The sequence below is a fragment of the Rissa tridactyla genome, chromosome 1 (genome assembly GCF_028500815.1).
Source record: "Rissa tridactyla isolate bRisTri1 chromosome 1, bRisTri1.patW.cur.20221130, whole genome shotgun sequence".
NCBI lineage: Eukaryota > Metazoa > Chordata > Aves > Charadriiformes > Laridae > Rissa > Rissa tridactyla.
In genome coordinates this window covers 74433669-74448749 of record NC_071466.1, presented here as the reverse complement: position 1 = coordinate 74448749, position 15081 = coordinate 74433669, and the positions used below count along the sequence as shown (strand labels likewise).

The following is a 15081-nucleotide window of genomic DNA, read 5'->3' as shown; positions in this document are numbered from 1 at the left end:
CTGGCTGACTGCCTTAAAATTTTTTAACTCACTGTATGCTATTTAGATCTTTATTCTGAAATCCCTTTGGTTTATAGTTTAATCTCTCTAGGGCTATATAAGAGATAAATTAAGGTATGCAACTGTTAGTAGCAACAGCCTAAATGCATATCCTATCTTAAAAAAAAAAACTAATAAAAAAATTCATCTCTCTCCAAGACTTGAACACAGCCTTTTGGGTGGAAGGATAATGAACACCCAGTACTGGTGGAAGGGGTGATTTTTCTTTTTTTACCTCTCTCCCACTTCTTTTTCCCACTCAATTGTATATTTCTACTATTTTTTTGTGTGCTGACGTTAGTTTTTGTTGTTAGGCAGTCAGTTGGATCCGGAAATTATTCCAATTGAATTTTTTTCCCCTGTAACTTAACTTACTGTGTCTCTTGAAATATTAATAGTGTGCACATGCAGACTTCTTCCGGATCTGACATTTCAAGGTAGTATATTGTTATTTGTACTACTTCTTGCGTACAGATAAGATTTAATAAAATTTTCCTACAAATCATATTTTGCAAATGCTGCTCTCTTACATATGTATCCTTTACAGAAGAAAAGAATAAACTGTATTTATTAAATAACATAATTTTATTTCTCTTTACCTGATAAACTGGCAGTATTCAACAAAAACTATACTTTAAATAGTGGATTGATCTGGTACATGATTTTAGTTCTTGGCATTTATGTTTGACAGTTTTATGCAGTCACACAGGAAAAATAGCATGCCAGGCTGCAGCACAGTAGGTCCACAATTTTACTTGAAGATCAAATTTAAAAAAAAAGTATTTAGAACATGTAACTAAACACATTTGTATGTTTTTATTTACTGCACGACTCTAAAGATTGACGTGTAATAAAAATGAGTGGTAATTATAGAAACTGCCACATGAGATTTATTTTTGGTTTAGTTCCATGATGCTATGGTTGATGAGCTGATGAAGTTGGTATGCTATTTCTTTGCTCTTGATTGACCCTGATTTAAAAAATAAAATAAAACCCAAACAAAACCCCTAAAAATACCAAAACAAAACCCACACAACAAAATACCCACAAAAAACCCAAACAAACCGAAGGCAAACAACCCCCTGCTCAAAACACAAAACATGTCAGTGAAATGAATTTATCATTTTGCTTGTATTTAACAGATCTGAAAGCAAAAACCAGGCTTTCCTTTGTAAGTGTGACTCTTTGATGGATATTTGCTCTTAAATATATTTCGTACATATGATGTCCTGCCAAACTGATTTGTGATTTTAAACTTTTTGTACAGATATTAGACTAATATTTTCATAGCAAATCTGTAATTTCAGAATTTAGGAGGGAAAATTTGTGTGTGATCAGCCAGAGAATTTAACTCCCAACAGTAGTAGTAGTATGTAGTATTTCAGCTGTTTTCAGTGATGTGTATTCCCATTTGATGCTGTGTTTTTCTGGAGTTAAATTTGATCTCTGGTGTCTTCTGTCTAAAAGTTGGCCTGGATAGGATCTTAGACTAAGACTAATATTAGGGATATTGACTGCCAGTTACAACGCTTAAGGGCATCTTTCTCTACCAAATGAATAACTTAAAACTTAATAGAACATGCTCTCTTGTTAGAGCCAAAGCTAGTTGTCAAGGATGGGACAGTGTTGGTAATGACTGTCTTGGTTGCCCTGTCATAGGGTCTGAACCTGTTAGCTCCATCATCTAACTGTCAGGTAACTGCTGGTAATTTAGGTATGTGCTTTACTTATGTTTCTAAAGAAAAATAAAGTACTGAAAGGAAGGTTGTATTTAATTGTAGTGAATAATGCACTTTCAAGGACATTGGTAAGGGTGTTTATACGTCTGTAACTTCATCGAGTAAGTTTGGTTGTTGTGGTTTAACCTCAGCTGGCAGCTCAGCCCCGCACAGCCACTTGTTCACGCCCCCAACCGTGGTGGGATGGGGAGGGAATTGGAAGGGTAAAAGTGAGAAAAGTCGTGGGTTGAGATAAAAACAGTTTAATGAGTAAAGCACAAACCACGCATGCAAGCAAAGCAAAATAAAGAATGAATTCCCTGCTTCCCATGGGCAGGCAGGTGTTCAGCCATCTCCAGGAAAGCAGGGCTCCACCATGCATAACAGTTGGGAAGACAAATGCCGTCACTCCAAATGTCCCCCCCTTCTGTCTTCTTCCCCCAGCTTTATAAACTGAGCATGACATCACATGGTATGGAATATCCCTTTGGTCAGTTGGGGTCAGCTGTCACAGCTTTGTCCCCTCCCAACTTCACATGAACCCCCAGCCTGCTTGCTGGTGGGGCAGTGTGGGAAACAGAAGAGGTTGTGACTTTGTGAGAGCACTGCTCCGCACTAGCTAAAACATCCCTCTGTTATCAACACTGTTTCCAGCATAAATCTAAAACACAGCACTGTACTAGCTACTATGGAGAAAATTAACTCTATCCCAGCCCAAACCAGTGCAGTTGTACAACAGTATTTCACAGGAATGCTGTCTCATCAATTTTTGTCTGTCTCCCTCCAGTAGGCAGGAAAGTCAATGGTGTGAATGCACAGCATGGAAGAATGGAACTGTCAAAATGAGGAGAAGAATGGCTTTAAATGACTGTGCTGTAGTAAAAAAGAGAGGGATATATGCAGTGGTTTGGTAAGGAGGAATAGCAGATGATTTCATTTAGTAGAGAAAACACAAAATGGATTTGCGTCATTTTTGCGTACATCTGCATTCTGATTGTATTGCATAGATCTTCAGATCCAAAGCTTCCTCATCATCAACACTTTGAGCGTACCCCTTGGTACATGCATCAGAGATGTGCAGAAAGCTCATAAATGCTGAGAGTTACTGAGCAACTTGTCTGTTAGCCTGGATCGATGGTAGCTGGCTGTGGTGAAGATCAGCGTGCCTCTCGGCTGCAGTCAAATAACTCAGGCCCTTTAGTTCTTATCAGCAAGCGCTAGTCTGTTTCTACTGAGTAGGCTGTGCAGCATCTCTTGCAGAGCCCTCAGAGCCAGGTGTAGTCTGACGAGTTTTTACAGGGAATGGGTACATCTGCAAGCTGTAGGCAATAGTTCCAAAGTTTAAAATAAAAAAATAATTAAAAAAAAAAAAAAGGAAAGGCAGACAGTGACTCATAGTTGTCAGATTTATGATAGAAAAGTAGATAATAAGCGTATGTAATTATAAGTAGCTGTTTCAAGTTTATTAAAACAATTTTTTAAATAAGCAATATGTATTTTCTGCAGAGCTTATAGAATCATGCTATTGTGAACTACAGGAAATCACTGACTAATGTTTTGAACAAGTGCTTGTATGAAGTGTTATGCTAGCTTTTGGCAGCATAAGTCCTTTTGGGATGGCGAGGAAATATTTTCAGCTGATTCACTTTGATTCAGTTTCCTATCTGTTTTTTAAGTTGAAAAATTAATGGGTGACAGTTTAAAACTGGAAGGTTTGCGCTCATATTTCCAGTCTGAGGAAAAAAAATAAGGTATGGAAGGCAGAGATCTGTTTTTTCTGATTAAATTCTTTTGGAGCTAGTCAATTAACTTGTTAGGCAGTACTTCCTAGGAAGTTTTAGATACAAAATATTTTGTATCTTAAACATTCATCAATTAAAACTGATTTTAAATGTTGTCTTTCTTCATTTTAATTGAATTTCTCTTACTGTTCTGAAACTATTCACTACAGATTGCAGGTGTTTGCTTATATCTTACTGGACATGAAAAATGGAGGGTGACACTAGAAACTAAGAAGCTGAACTAAAAGCTTATCAGTATGCAAGTAGTATGCCTCAGCTAGGAAAATTTAATAGAAACATTTGCAAGCCAGTGTATTTTAATGAAAAATAAGAAATGCCCTATTTTTCTAATTACGCTAGAAATGTAATATGTAAGTTTAAATGAAAGCTTCCTGAGTTTACATGAAAACTTGCTGATTTTTAAATTATAATAAATTTGGCAATATAAAACAACTTACCTTGTCTCTTAGCATTTTGTTCCGTGAGGAAATACTCCACTGGTCATGCTGTACTGCAAAATGTAATTTCGTGTGAAACCCCTTCCTCTTGCAACATCCCTTTAGCAGGCAGTCTGCCCCTTTATTGCAGAGGTTTTAAAACAGCTAATTGATGCTCTGCCTTGACATTAAAAATTGCAAATAAATTCTCAAGTTACAAACAGATTAGCTTTGTTTTACAATCGTAAATACATTGGTAAATGTAATAGTACACTTTCAGCTTTCTTTAGTTTGATACCATTTTGAGGATCAATAAACCAAATAATTTCATTTTAAATCTGAGGCGTTACTTAGATTTATAGTCCTGAATTGATTCTTGATATGAATCAAACATTAATATTTGTGGATTAAGTGATTTAATAATAGCAATTTTAAAATTTCAAAGAAGCATCTCCAAAAAGCAGAATAAAATGCAGATTCTTTTATTAGGGGAATTTTTAAGTAAAAATATTTTTTAAAAATTTATTTTAAGAAAAAATACATTTGTCTTAGGAAAAGCAAGGGAAAAAAGTGTAATTTGTAGTTGAAATAGAAATTAGTGAAGTACCCAGCTTTGATTTTAGTTCTGAAACGAGATACGACAAATTTGTATTCCCCTTGCAAACAGACGACATCCTTATATCAGAGGTGAACTGTGGCAGATGAGACAAGGTGCACCATAGACTTTATCAGATCTGTAAGCTTTCTTCCCACTCCTAGAAGATAAATATTTGTCTTGGCCATGAAATGCCTTTAAGAGAAGGACTGAAATCCTGAATTTGATCCCCAAATCCTGTGGGAAGACAGAATTTTTCAAAGTCAGGTGTGTTTTAACATTAGCTGTACCAGGAGGTTATTCCATACGCAGCCTTCTGAACCAGTTGGAATTTCCTAGATAGCCTAACCTCCTTGTTTTCACGTAATTAACTGTAATGTCCAGCAGAGTAGTAAAGGTATGAATAATAGAGGCTAGAAGATCATTAGCAGGGAAGGAGATGAAGTCTCCTAAGCAAATGGAGATTATAGCGTTCTTTGTTTTCTAGTTCATTAAATTACACTGGTGAGATAATTGCTTGACTGCTATTTGTTTTGTTTGCTTTCCTGTGTAATTTGTTTTTTACATCTATGTTAGGTTTTTCTTTTGCTCCCTACAATGTTATAATTTCCTGGACTTTTTTATTTCCTCCTCTCAGTTTTTAAGTTGTTAAGTTGCTGTTGTCTACAGTTTGTAGGAGTTCCTACCACTAGAACTGACTGCAGTTCTTGTCCAGGGCCAAACAGTCTTTTGGTAGAGGCTTAGTTTCTTTAAATAATTAGAAAAAGCCCGTTTACGTTTTCTGCTCCAGATCAGAACTTCTCCTTTTGCCTTTCAAGATCTGATCTTCTAACTTGTTACAGTTGCTGGGTTTTTTTCCCCAGAGGAAGTATATAAAATTATTTTTTCTTTCTTTTACAGACTGAGACAACTATAGGCCTCAGTTCATATCAACAGAAAAGGTAAGCATGATTTTCTAAAAGTTTAATACAGCCATTCTATTGCGAGATTTGTGATGTTTTTCATAAGAATAGTTTTTATATAAAAAGCTTTTTTGTCTCATACAGAGGAAATTTAAACTAAAGTGTGAAACAAGTTTTAATATTTTAGAGCTAAATCACTTCACATATGGAATAAGAAATGGAAGAATTCTTTAATTCACTTTGTAATGTACACCATAGAGTAATTCTGTATAAATAAAGGGGGGGGGGGGGAAATGAGACTTTTCTTGTAGATTATTTTTGTAAGTCATTTCACTGAAGTTTTATTCAGAAAGGAGTGGGTTTGTTTACTTGCTTCAAAAGTTCTTGGTGTCCTTTTGAAGAAAAACTTTATGATGTTACTTTTGATAGATTCTACCCCACCTGTCTGTGTATTGTCCCACTCCCTCCCCAAAGACATAATCTATTATCAAAGAAGTTTGCATGTATAGTATCTGAGAAGGAAAAGAAGTGGCCTCTTTTTTTCCTCTGGAGACTCCTCAAATATTTTTGTGTATTTATTGAGTATGTTGAACAGTAATAGTGAAGCCTGTTTCTTATACAATAATATCAACAAACTGTCATGTAGAGCATAGCTATTTTTCAGTAAATGCAGCTAGATCTTTTTCACAGGCTGTTTCCATTTCCTTCCCAGGAAATCTAGTAAAAGGACTAATCTTTTTTCTTCATTTCAGATGAGTATATGAAAAGTTCTTATTTTACCATGTATATAGTTTCTTAAATGTGGGCTTAAGAGCATTCTCTTTGCAACAATTTTGAAAAAATCTCTGGAAAAAAAAGCAACATTTTAAATTTACACGTAAAAAAGCCTTGATCTTATTTGTATCGCTTGTCACCATTCTCTGGTGCCTTCGGATTAGATATGAACCTAAATCCTGCAAAGTAAATCTTCTGAATTGTATGACAATACTGTAGACTTTGGCTTACCTAATACTAGGTTTCTAAGTATACTTGGAATTCAGGGTTTGAAGGTGCTGAAGAACCTTAGGAGGATGTGGCAGGTCTTTCATTCCAGGTGAAATTAAAACCTAAATTCACATTATCTTTATTGTGATAATGTGAAAGAGAAGAGTTAATATTACATATTGAAATAAGGCAGTTACTTCATATTTTGATCTGAAGCGTGAGGCAATTTGTGTATTATGGTAGTGTGAATTTTGTCAAACTTGTGTTATATGAACTTCTCATTTGCTTTTTAATGAAAAAACTTCATCTTAGTCATTCTGCATAAAGCTTGAAACTTTGTCATGCTGTGCCTTCCATGAATCTTTTTTCCCTTCCCCGGCAATGGAGGCTCCTTTCTGCCCTTCAGGACTTCTGCCCATTTATTTCTTATCTATGAGGTCTCTCAAATTAAACTTTCCACCTGGTGCTCTTACTAAACTATTTGTTTTCTACTTGCCTGTTAACATTGTATTAAACAAGCGGAATGTGCATTTCACTAAACTGCTCCCATAATCACTTCCCAATTATTCAGTACTGGTTTCTCTGTTAACCACTTACACATACTATATATACACCTCCGTGTGTGTAACTGTACTGTGATAGGAGAGTGAATTACCACACATAAAGTTATTTTGCATTTAGCATTACTTGAATTTAACTTTCCTAGTTGCTGTAATCATACAAATCATACATTTTGGTCAAGACAAAATAAAAATATTTTTTTAAAGATCAAATTAAAATTATGCACTTTGTTTGCTAGGGTTTTCCCTATTTTGCTATCTTAAGCTGCTTGTGTGAAGCCTTGTGCTCATTACCCTGTAGTGCGCTCAGACTTTGCACAGCTGTTAAAGAATCTCTTAAATTTCATTAATGAACTTGTGTTGTATGTCGAAAAATAAGTAAGATGATCCTTAATGCTTCCAGAAGAACACAATCTAAGCAAATAGGTTACGGAACAGTATAACTAATGCTAACTTCCAAAACTTCCATTTCTGGAAGCCAGGTAGCTTAGCTAAGTGACCATTGTGTTCTTCCCTGTCATGGTTTGTAATATTAAATCAACTGGACTACTGGTCATTCATAACTCGCAAGCAACATGAGTGGTTTAAGATGCCAGTTACCCCAGTTGTTTTTTACCTGTCCTTCCTGCCAAGGATTCTCTCTCCTGTGGCAGAGAAAGTGAGTATGTGTGCCTGTGGCTCAGCTGCTGCAGTTCATGGTCCAGTGACTTATTTTACCCCACCAGCAATGATGGGTTTGTACATGGAGTGTTAACTGGAGCTGTTGTGCTGTAGGTATTTGTTGTGTTCTTCCACGAGCTGTTAGGGGATTGCAGAATGGTAGGGGACACAGCTGTGGACAGGAACTTAAGCAGCTGTAGCTATGTGCTGCAGTATGTCAGTCGGATTGCAAGTATGAAAACATGAATGTAGGAATGACTGTTGAACTTCGGAGAACCATGATTAGTGTATTTTATGTCCTGGGTAGAGTCAGACTTCAGGGAGATAGTTTAAATGCAATAGTACCTTGCTTAAATCATTGATTCTTAATGTCAGAAAGAAGGTGCCTTTATTGGCACCTAGGAATTGTGTGCAATTTTTTTGTCTCCCAGGGAACTAGTGAATTTTGTGATCCTTGAGAATGAGACTGATGCCATGGTTTAGATATGCTTTTTTATGTTAATTTTTAATCTAAGACAACTGCTTTCTGTGTTTGAAATGTCAGTGTTCTAGAGTGTCTTCTAATAAAACACCTGTTTACAGATTTGAAAAAATCTCCAGGTTTGCCAGGAGAAATAGTCTGTTCCACTTCAGAGGGATGGCCTATTTTGGGGTTCAATCACAATTTGATAAAGATCTGCATCGCAAGTGCCATATTAGAAAGTAAATAGCCAATTTGCTTCTGTCTGTTTCTCTCTCTGTCGTTACTGGTTTTACGTGGATCTTCCTTTCAAGTATTTTTCTAGATGATTTTTTTTCAACGGCATTGCTAAAAACTCCAGGTTTCTGGTCCGCATGCCACATGGTCCTTCTCTAAATGACTTGTTTTTCATTGTCCTTATTAGAGATTATAGTATCTCCTTCTTGGTATAGCTTGCAGATATTTCTTCCCTATCTAGACAGTTTATTCTGTTCTTTGATCTGCTTTTTAATGCTAATTGGAAGGAGGGAAATGAACTAGCCGTTTAATTTGTTTTGTTCTTGCCCACGGTCAGGTTACAGTGCATCAATTCAAGCTTCTCCCTGTTCTTTCCCCACCCTTTCCCCAGACAACCCCCTCAGGAAGTGTTAGCTTTGAAGTTTAACGTCTGATATCATGAGTATGTTTTCCTTATACAGGGTTAATGTTGACGCAACTGAGCCAACGACTAGCTGTGTATAGCTTATGAAAACCTTTTGTTGCTAGTCTTTTTGTTCATCTGCACTTACAGCAGTGGGTACTGCCAGATATCAAAGTGGTGAAATGTTTTGTGGGAGTTTACTTTCTCACTGAGACTGTGTTTAATACCCATATTTCTAAAATAATTTTAACTAAAAATTTAAATACATTTTCTGATAATGCAGTTCAGCCTTATTTTTAAATAAGGTCATGGATGCACTTTAGGCAAATATGATTGGTTACTTACTTTTTTAGCCAAAAATGTTCTGTCTTTGAGGTAGTTCTTTCAAGGACTTTCTGGCACAAAACTTACCCAGTGTGAGGTATTTGCCTATTTGTCATTTTAAAAATTCGCATGGCTATTTTTGGACACACTTTCATTTTATTTTGTGGTAATAGAAATAACAAAGTAGTGGCTTTCTAAGAGTTTGTGCTGCTAATCTCTTGCTGTTTGGCAGTTTAATGTCTTCGTCTTTATTTCTTGACGATTTGTGGCACAGGAAAGGAAATAAAACCCTTTAAACAACTGGTAAAGTAATGTGGGAAAAATACACGTAGAGTAATGCTTAGATTTGAATTTTCCACAGTAGCAATTAAAGATGGTACAGATAAGATTCCACAGAGCACAAACCTCCTCCAGAAATCCCAGAACAGCTAGAAAGGTAATGTGAGGATACAGAGAAACAGTTACTGCCCAACTTTGCAGAAATCTTTAAATACTACATTTGACAAGCATTTTCTTCATCTCCAAATGCAGAGATGTGCACAGATTATTTTAAAATTATGAGCGCCTGGTATTCTGTGATAAACAGCAAAACATTATGGAAGTGATGGAGAATGTCCTTTGAAGAAAATTGTGTCTCAGCACAGATGGACATCCGTATCACCTACAGTCTTACCAGGCATTGAGATTTTGACCATCTTTATAACTGCATCTGTGATTAACCTTACTGAGACATGAAGTTGCACTTCAGTGAATTGCATCTGGTAGTTGGTTGCTTCTGGGTAGTAGCAGTGCAGTAGTTAGTAGTTGAGGTAAATGCCCTCTCACTTGGATGACAGAGTGGATGGTGCAGCGAGGGTAATGATCATGTCAGGCACTGTGTAGTTCACTCTCAAGTCTCATTTTTAAAATCAAAATTTCGGCAGAAGAGAAGAAGTGTTTGGACCGTCTTAAATAATTGCCAGAAACTAGTCATTCCTGAAACTTCATAGTCTTAGATGACTTCTGGACAATTCTTGGTCTGCTGGGGCTTGTTGGCAGATGTCAGTAGTCCTCTCATTCAGATGCATCTTTTCCTTTTCATGTTGTTCTTCTTGACTTTGAAAGTTAGAAAACTTGGAGGGGTAGGTAAAGAAAAATGTTTGAATTCTGTTATAAGACTGGGAGCCATAGTTCTACATGCATACAACAGTAATTAACTTAAATGACATTTATGCTGTAAAGTTGCCCTGCCCATGGGTGTATCCAGCCTTCAGTGAGCAAGTGCCCAGCAGACCAGACATTATCATCTTTTTGTAAGTCTGCGGCAAGTTGAATCTTGTTGGGCCTTTCAGTCGGCAAAGTTTGGGAATTCCAATATTACTTGTTCCCATTTGAATCTTATTACAGTTGTTACTTTTATTATAATAGTTGGCATTTATTATGTTGTAGCTGCCTTTACCAGACCGTAGCCATTTAAAATTCTGTGTGGTCTAAATAGCTATCCAGGATAATATAGCCATGCAGTCTGAGAAAATGTTGCTTAAACTTTTCATAGATGTGGAGAATTGTGTATGTCCTGATTGTTCAAGTTAGGTCAAGTTACTCTTGACTGTATTTTCAATGCATTTGAAAGAAAGGTCTTCATTATCACTTCTGTAAATACTGTAAATATTTCTGATAACTTTTCCACAAAAGGAATTTATATGTCCTTTTACCAAGAATTAATTGCCAATAAAAAAGAGGTGCTGGCTGACTGTTCAGAGTTTTGAAATTGGAAGAAATTGATAGAACTGTTTTAAAAATCATTATTGAAGAAGAGTAGTTTCTGTTTCGTGTTATCTTGACCATGGAGGTACATGAGCTTTTTGTCCTTTTCAGTTTAAAAATGCACTCTAAATGTTTTTTTTTTAAATTGGACCCTAAACTTTGAAGAGTGAGATGGTAACTTTGAAGACTTATTATTAACTTGTTTTATCCTTTCAAAGTATCACTGCTAATATAATTTTCCAACTTTATTCTCTTATGTTCAGTGTTGCTGTAAACTTCATTTTGTTGAGCACTTGTTCCACAAGGTTTGGTTTTTAGCCTGAGAAGGTATACCCAAGCTCTCTATTATTCGACAACTGTAATGAGTCACAGCAGCACTTAATAGTCGCAGGAATTCTAATTTTGCATAGATCTGAATTACAGTTATTAGTGTTTCTTACATCTTCAATCCTACTGTTGATCTTCAGATCTATTGTGATCTATATAGACGCACACATACACACATGCATGTGCGTGCACACACATGCATATGTAATTATACACTAGAGCTGACTGTACTATGACTGTTCTTGACCCAATAGTGTTTTACTTCTATTATGTGGATGAAGCTATGTTTAACAACTAAGTTCTAAGTAGTATTGAAGATGTTTCAGTGTCCAAATTTAAGAGAGCTGTAAATCTGTCAGCATGGATAGATTTCCCTATTACACATGTACTATACTTGAATTGTGAAGATTCGGTTGTGGAGTACTAGAGTGAATCATTGAGACATATTTTTATTTAAAAAGCTGATGATTTGTTATACTGTTGTTGTTGCTCAGATCTGTGCCATTAGAGAATACAGTTAAGATTTCATACCTGATACTTAAACTTTTACTCCTGTAATTAGCTTCCTTGTTGAAGTAGTTCTGGAGTATGGAAACACATATGAACTTGATCAATAATTAGTTTTCCTGGAAATATGCTGGATGGAATTTGATTGATTGGGTTCAAGCCCACAGTTTTCATAAGGCGAGCCACATGTGCCTGTCTGAGGGCGTTCAAGCCCACAGTTTTCATAAGGCGAGCCACATGTGCCCGTCTCAGGGCATCTTCCATCTCCTGGCTTCCTCCCTCTGTTGAGGCAGAACTAGGTGATTCTGCTGCCCTGGCTGGGTTTGTGGAGCAGCTTTGCTTACCCAGGATATGTGGCTGCAGCTCTGTCTTTGGGTGTTTAAGATTGATACAAAGCCAGAAAACAAGGCTCTAAAGAAAGAGTGCTATTTTAATATCCATAACAAAAGCATTTAAAGAAAAAAGAAAGCCATTGATCTTGAGACGTTCAGGAGCCATTGATCTTGAACCATTCTCTAGCCTTTCCTGTTTGTTTCTCTTACGTTACTGTCTCCCTGGTTTATGTTTTATTTTATGAATATGATTTTTACTCAGCCCAAAATAAAGTGTTACTGAATTACAGAGATACTGAAGTGTGGTCACAATCACATCATTCTGAATAAGAAAATTTTTCAGTCAATGAAGCTGTTTGTATTTTTTTTCTTGTAGCTTATGTTGTGGGTTATTGATTGTGCTCTATGTAGCTGTACTGGTAAAATAAGCAGCAGTAAAGAATGTTTCCAGACACTTCATTGTCTTCACTGCTGGATTGTTCTAGTGGTATTTTAGTCTCCATTTACTAGCGTTCTCCTAAAGAGTTCCCAGTGGGAGGTTAGTATAGACAAAGCTAAGGAATGTTTCCAGAGCAGAGTGTCTGTCTTCTGGAGATTGAGCTTTTAACAGTGTAGACACAGGCTGTTTTCACCCAAGTGGCCTCAGTACCATCAAATGGTTCCAAGATTGTTTTATGTACTGATATAGATGTAGCTAGAGAAATTCATGATGTATATGGAAATTACTGTTATACATTGAGGAAGATGTTTGGATATTGCTAGGAAAGATGATATAAACCTTTTTAGTTTACTGTTTCACTTAGCCATCCCTATATAGAGGAAAACTAACACTTCAATTATGTCAGTTTCCAAGATATGTTCTCTTGCATGATCTTTCTTGGAGACACCACATAATCATGTAAGTGGCTGGTAAAATTATGGTATTCTGACTGGACTAGTTTGTCAGGCTGTTTCTTCTTTTGAATTACTTGCTCTATTATTAGTATTAATGAATGTTTGCTAAGAAAGAGCAATTTGAGATGGGATGGGAACAACAATGTATCGTTTAACAGTATATTCTACAGCATTTTAATTTTTCTTGCAGTGTATCCCTATATCGGGGAAATTGCCGACCTCTCCGGTTTGAGCCACCAATGCTGGATTTCCATGAACAGTAAGTTGAAAAGTCTTTTGATCTGTTTAGTTGGACAAATAGAAAAAAAAATCTCAAGAGCGTTTAAAACCAGTGGAGAAGGTTGTATACATAAATTGCATCGATAGATTGTCCGTAAGTGTAGTTGACCTACTTGTTGCAGAGAGCTGGTGTATTCAGTCTTAGACATCATGTAACAACCTGTCATTTGCCATGGTCTTGCTAGTATAGGTACTTGCACTTATTTTTAAGGTACTTGTACAGCTGCTCTGTAGAGTGGAAACAGTTTTAAGTCTAGAAATTAATATACTGAGGTCAGGTTACCTTTCTGCTTGTACATAACCTATGTCAGAGAGCATCTACTCTAACACGTCCATTTTGCTATTGCTTTGGTGGCAAAAAAACTTTTTTCAGTGGACCTGCAGTTATTAGAATGATAATGTAGAGATGTGAAAATACAGCCTCAAGGAGAACAAAGAGTCTCCAGGAACCTAGCTCTATGCTCCACGTTGCAGCTGGTTGCTCTTTCAATTCTCAGTAATGGTATGAATGTAGTGGTTTATCGCAAACTTACCCCTGACTTCTATAAAAGATAAAAGAAATGTGGGAGCAAGGAAGTTTAACAATCTCAACAATGTACCCGTTTGTAATCAGATCATCTGAGAACTACTTCAGTCTTAACTTTTCTTACCAGTAACTGGTTACTGTGTATAGGTAGCTACAATCATTCATCTTGTTATCAGTCAAAATCAGTTCTGTAGTTGGTGTACATGGATGCAGCCTCTGCGCATGATTACTTTGACACAATGTAAGCTGTAGGGAGGACTTTTCAAACATTCTATTAACAGTTCAGCCTGGAAGAAAGAAAACAGACCAGGTGTGCCTTAGCGCAGTGTTGCTTCCCCCATCCTCAGCCAGCGCTGCTGCTGAATGAAAGGCTGCTTTACTTACAGATAAACCATGGATTATTAATAACAATATAGTATTCCTTTTCTGTAGGAAAGACCATTGTATAGTACTAGAGAGATGTGCGAGGAAGCTCCTGTGTATTGACGTCATGTATACTTCTGTGTTTCTGAAAGAAGAGAGGCTGTTTGTTGTTTGCACAGTTTTCCAGAAATAACCTTTATATAAAAAAAAAAATCAACCAAATATGCAATACCACTAAACAGCAAAGCTATATGAAAATGCCTCATTTTACAGAATTTATTTGTGCTCAGTCTAAAAAAATTATAACTTTTCCTTATGAGTAAAGGCATAATAAATCACTCTGTCCCCTCTTCCTTACTTCTTCAAAATTTCAGAATCTCTAGCTTCTGATGTTATGTGGTTTTGTTGTTTTGGTTTTTGTAATGTCAGTAACTGGTCCTATGTAAGAGCTTATTGAGCTTCTAAATTGAATAGTAAAATGCCTAGCGGTAAGCCCTAGTCTACTGCATCTCTGCTATAACAAAATTAGGTTAGAGTCAACAAATTATACTGGTGAGTGCAGTACAAACTCAAACTTGTAGAGCAGTTTGCTCTTTGTTAGAGTAACTGTGAACTTACCTATTGATTTGGTTTTAAGTGGTTTTCTCTTAAAATTCTAAAAGTTTTTGGTTCATAGTAATTGCAGGATTTGACATTAGAAATATATTTTATACAACTTTTCCTAACATGAATAAAGTGTTTTCTTAATGTGCTCTGAAATATCTTGCTTTTAAAGGTCATCTGTACTTTGCATGCTTACCTGAAGAAAGCTACATGTGCTTCTTTGCTTTAGGATTTCCAAAGATGCTTTTTAAAAATTACTTTTCCTTGCTAAAAATAGATGCCAGACAGTATCATAAATACTTTAAGCTGTTCTTCATTATATTTTGGCTTTTTATGTAAGCTGTTCTTTTCAGAGCTGAAAGCATTGAAGAAATAGTGTTGATCCAGTACACATTAAAGTAGTA

General features: G+C 36.2%; 1 protein-coding gene across 2 annotated transcripts in view; it reads left to right on the top strand.

Moving 5' to 3' along the window:
• TMEM131 (transmembrane protein 131) overlaps positions 1-15081 on the top strand; it is a 107510-nt gene that overhangs the window by 27674 nt on the left and 64755 nt on the right. For both annotated transcript variants that reach the window (XM_054189326.1, XM_054189367.1), the window contains exons 3-4: positions 5471-5511; positions 13097-13165. In XM_054189326.1, coding sequence (XP_054045301.1) covers positions 5471-5511; positions 13097-13165 — 110 coding nt within the window. The remainder of the gene's footprint in view (positions 1-5470; positions 5512-13096; positions 13166-15081) is intronic.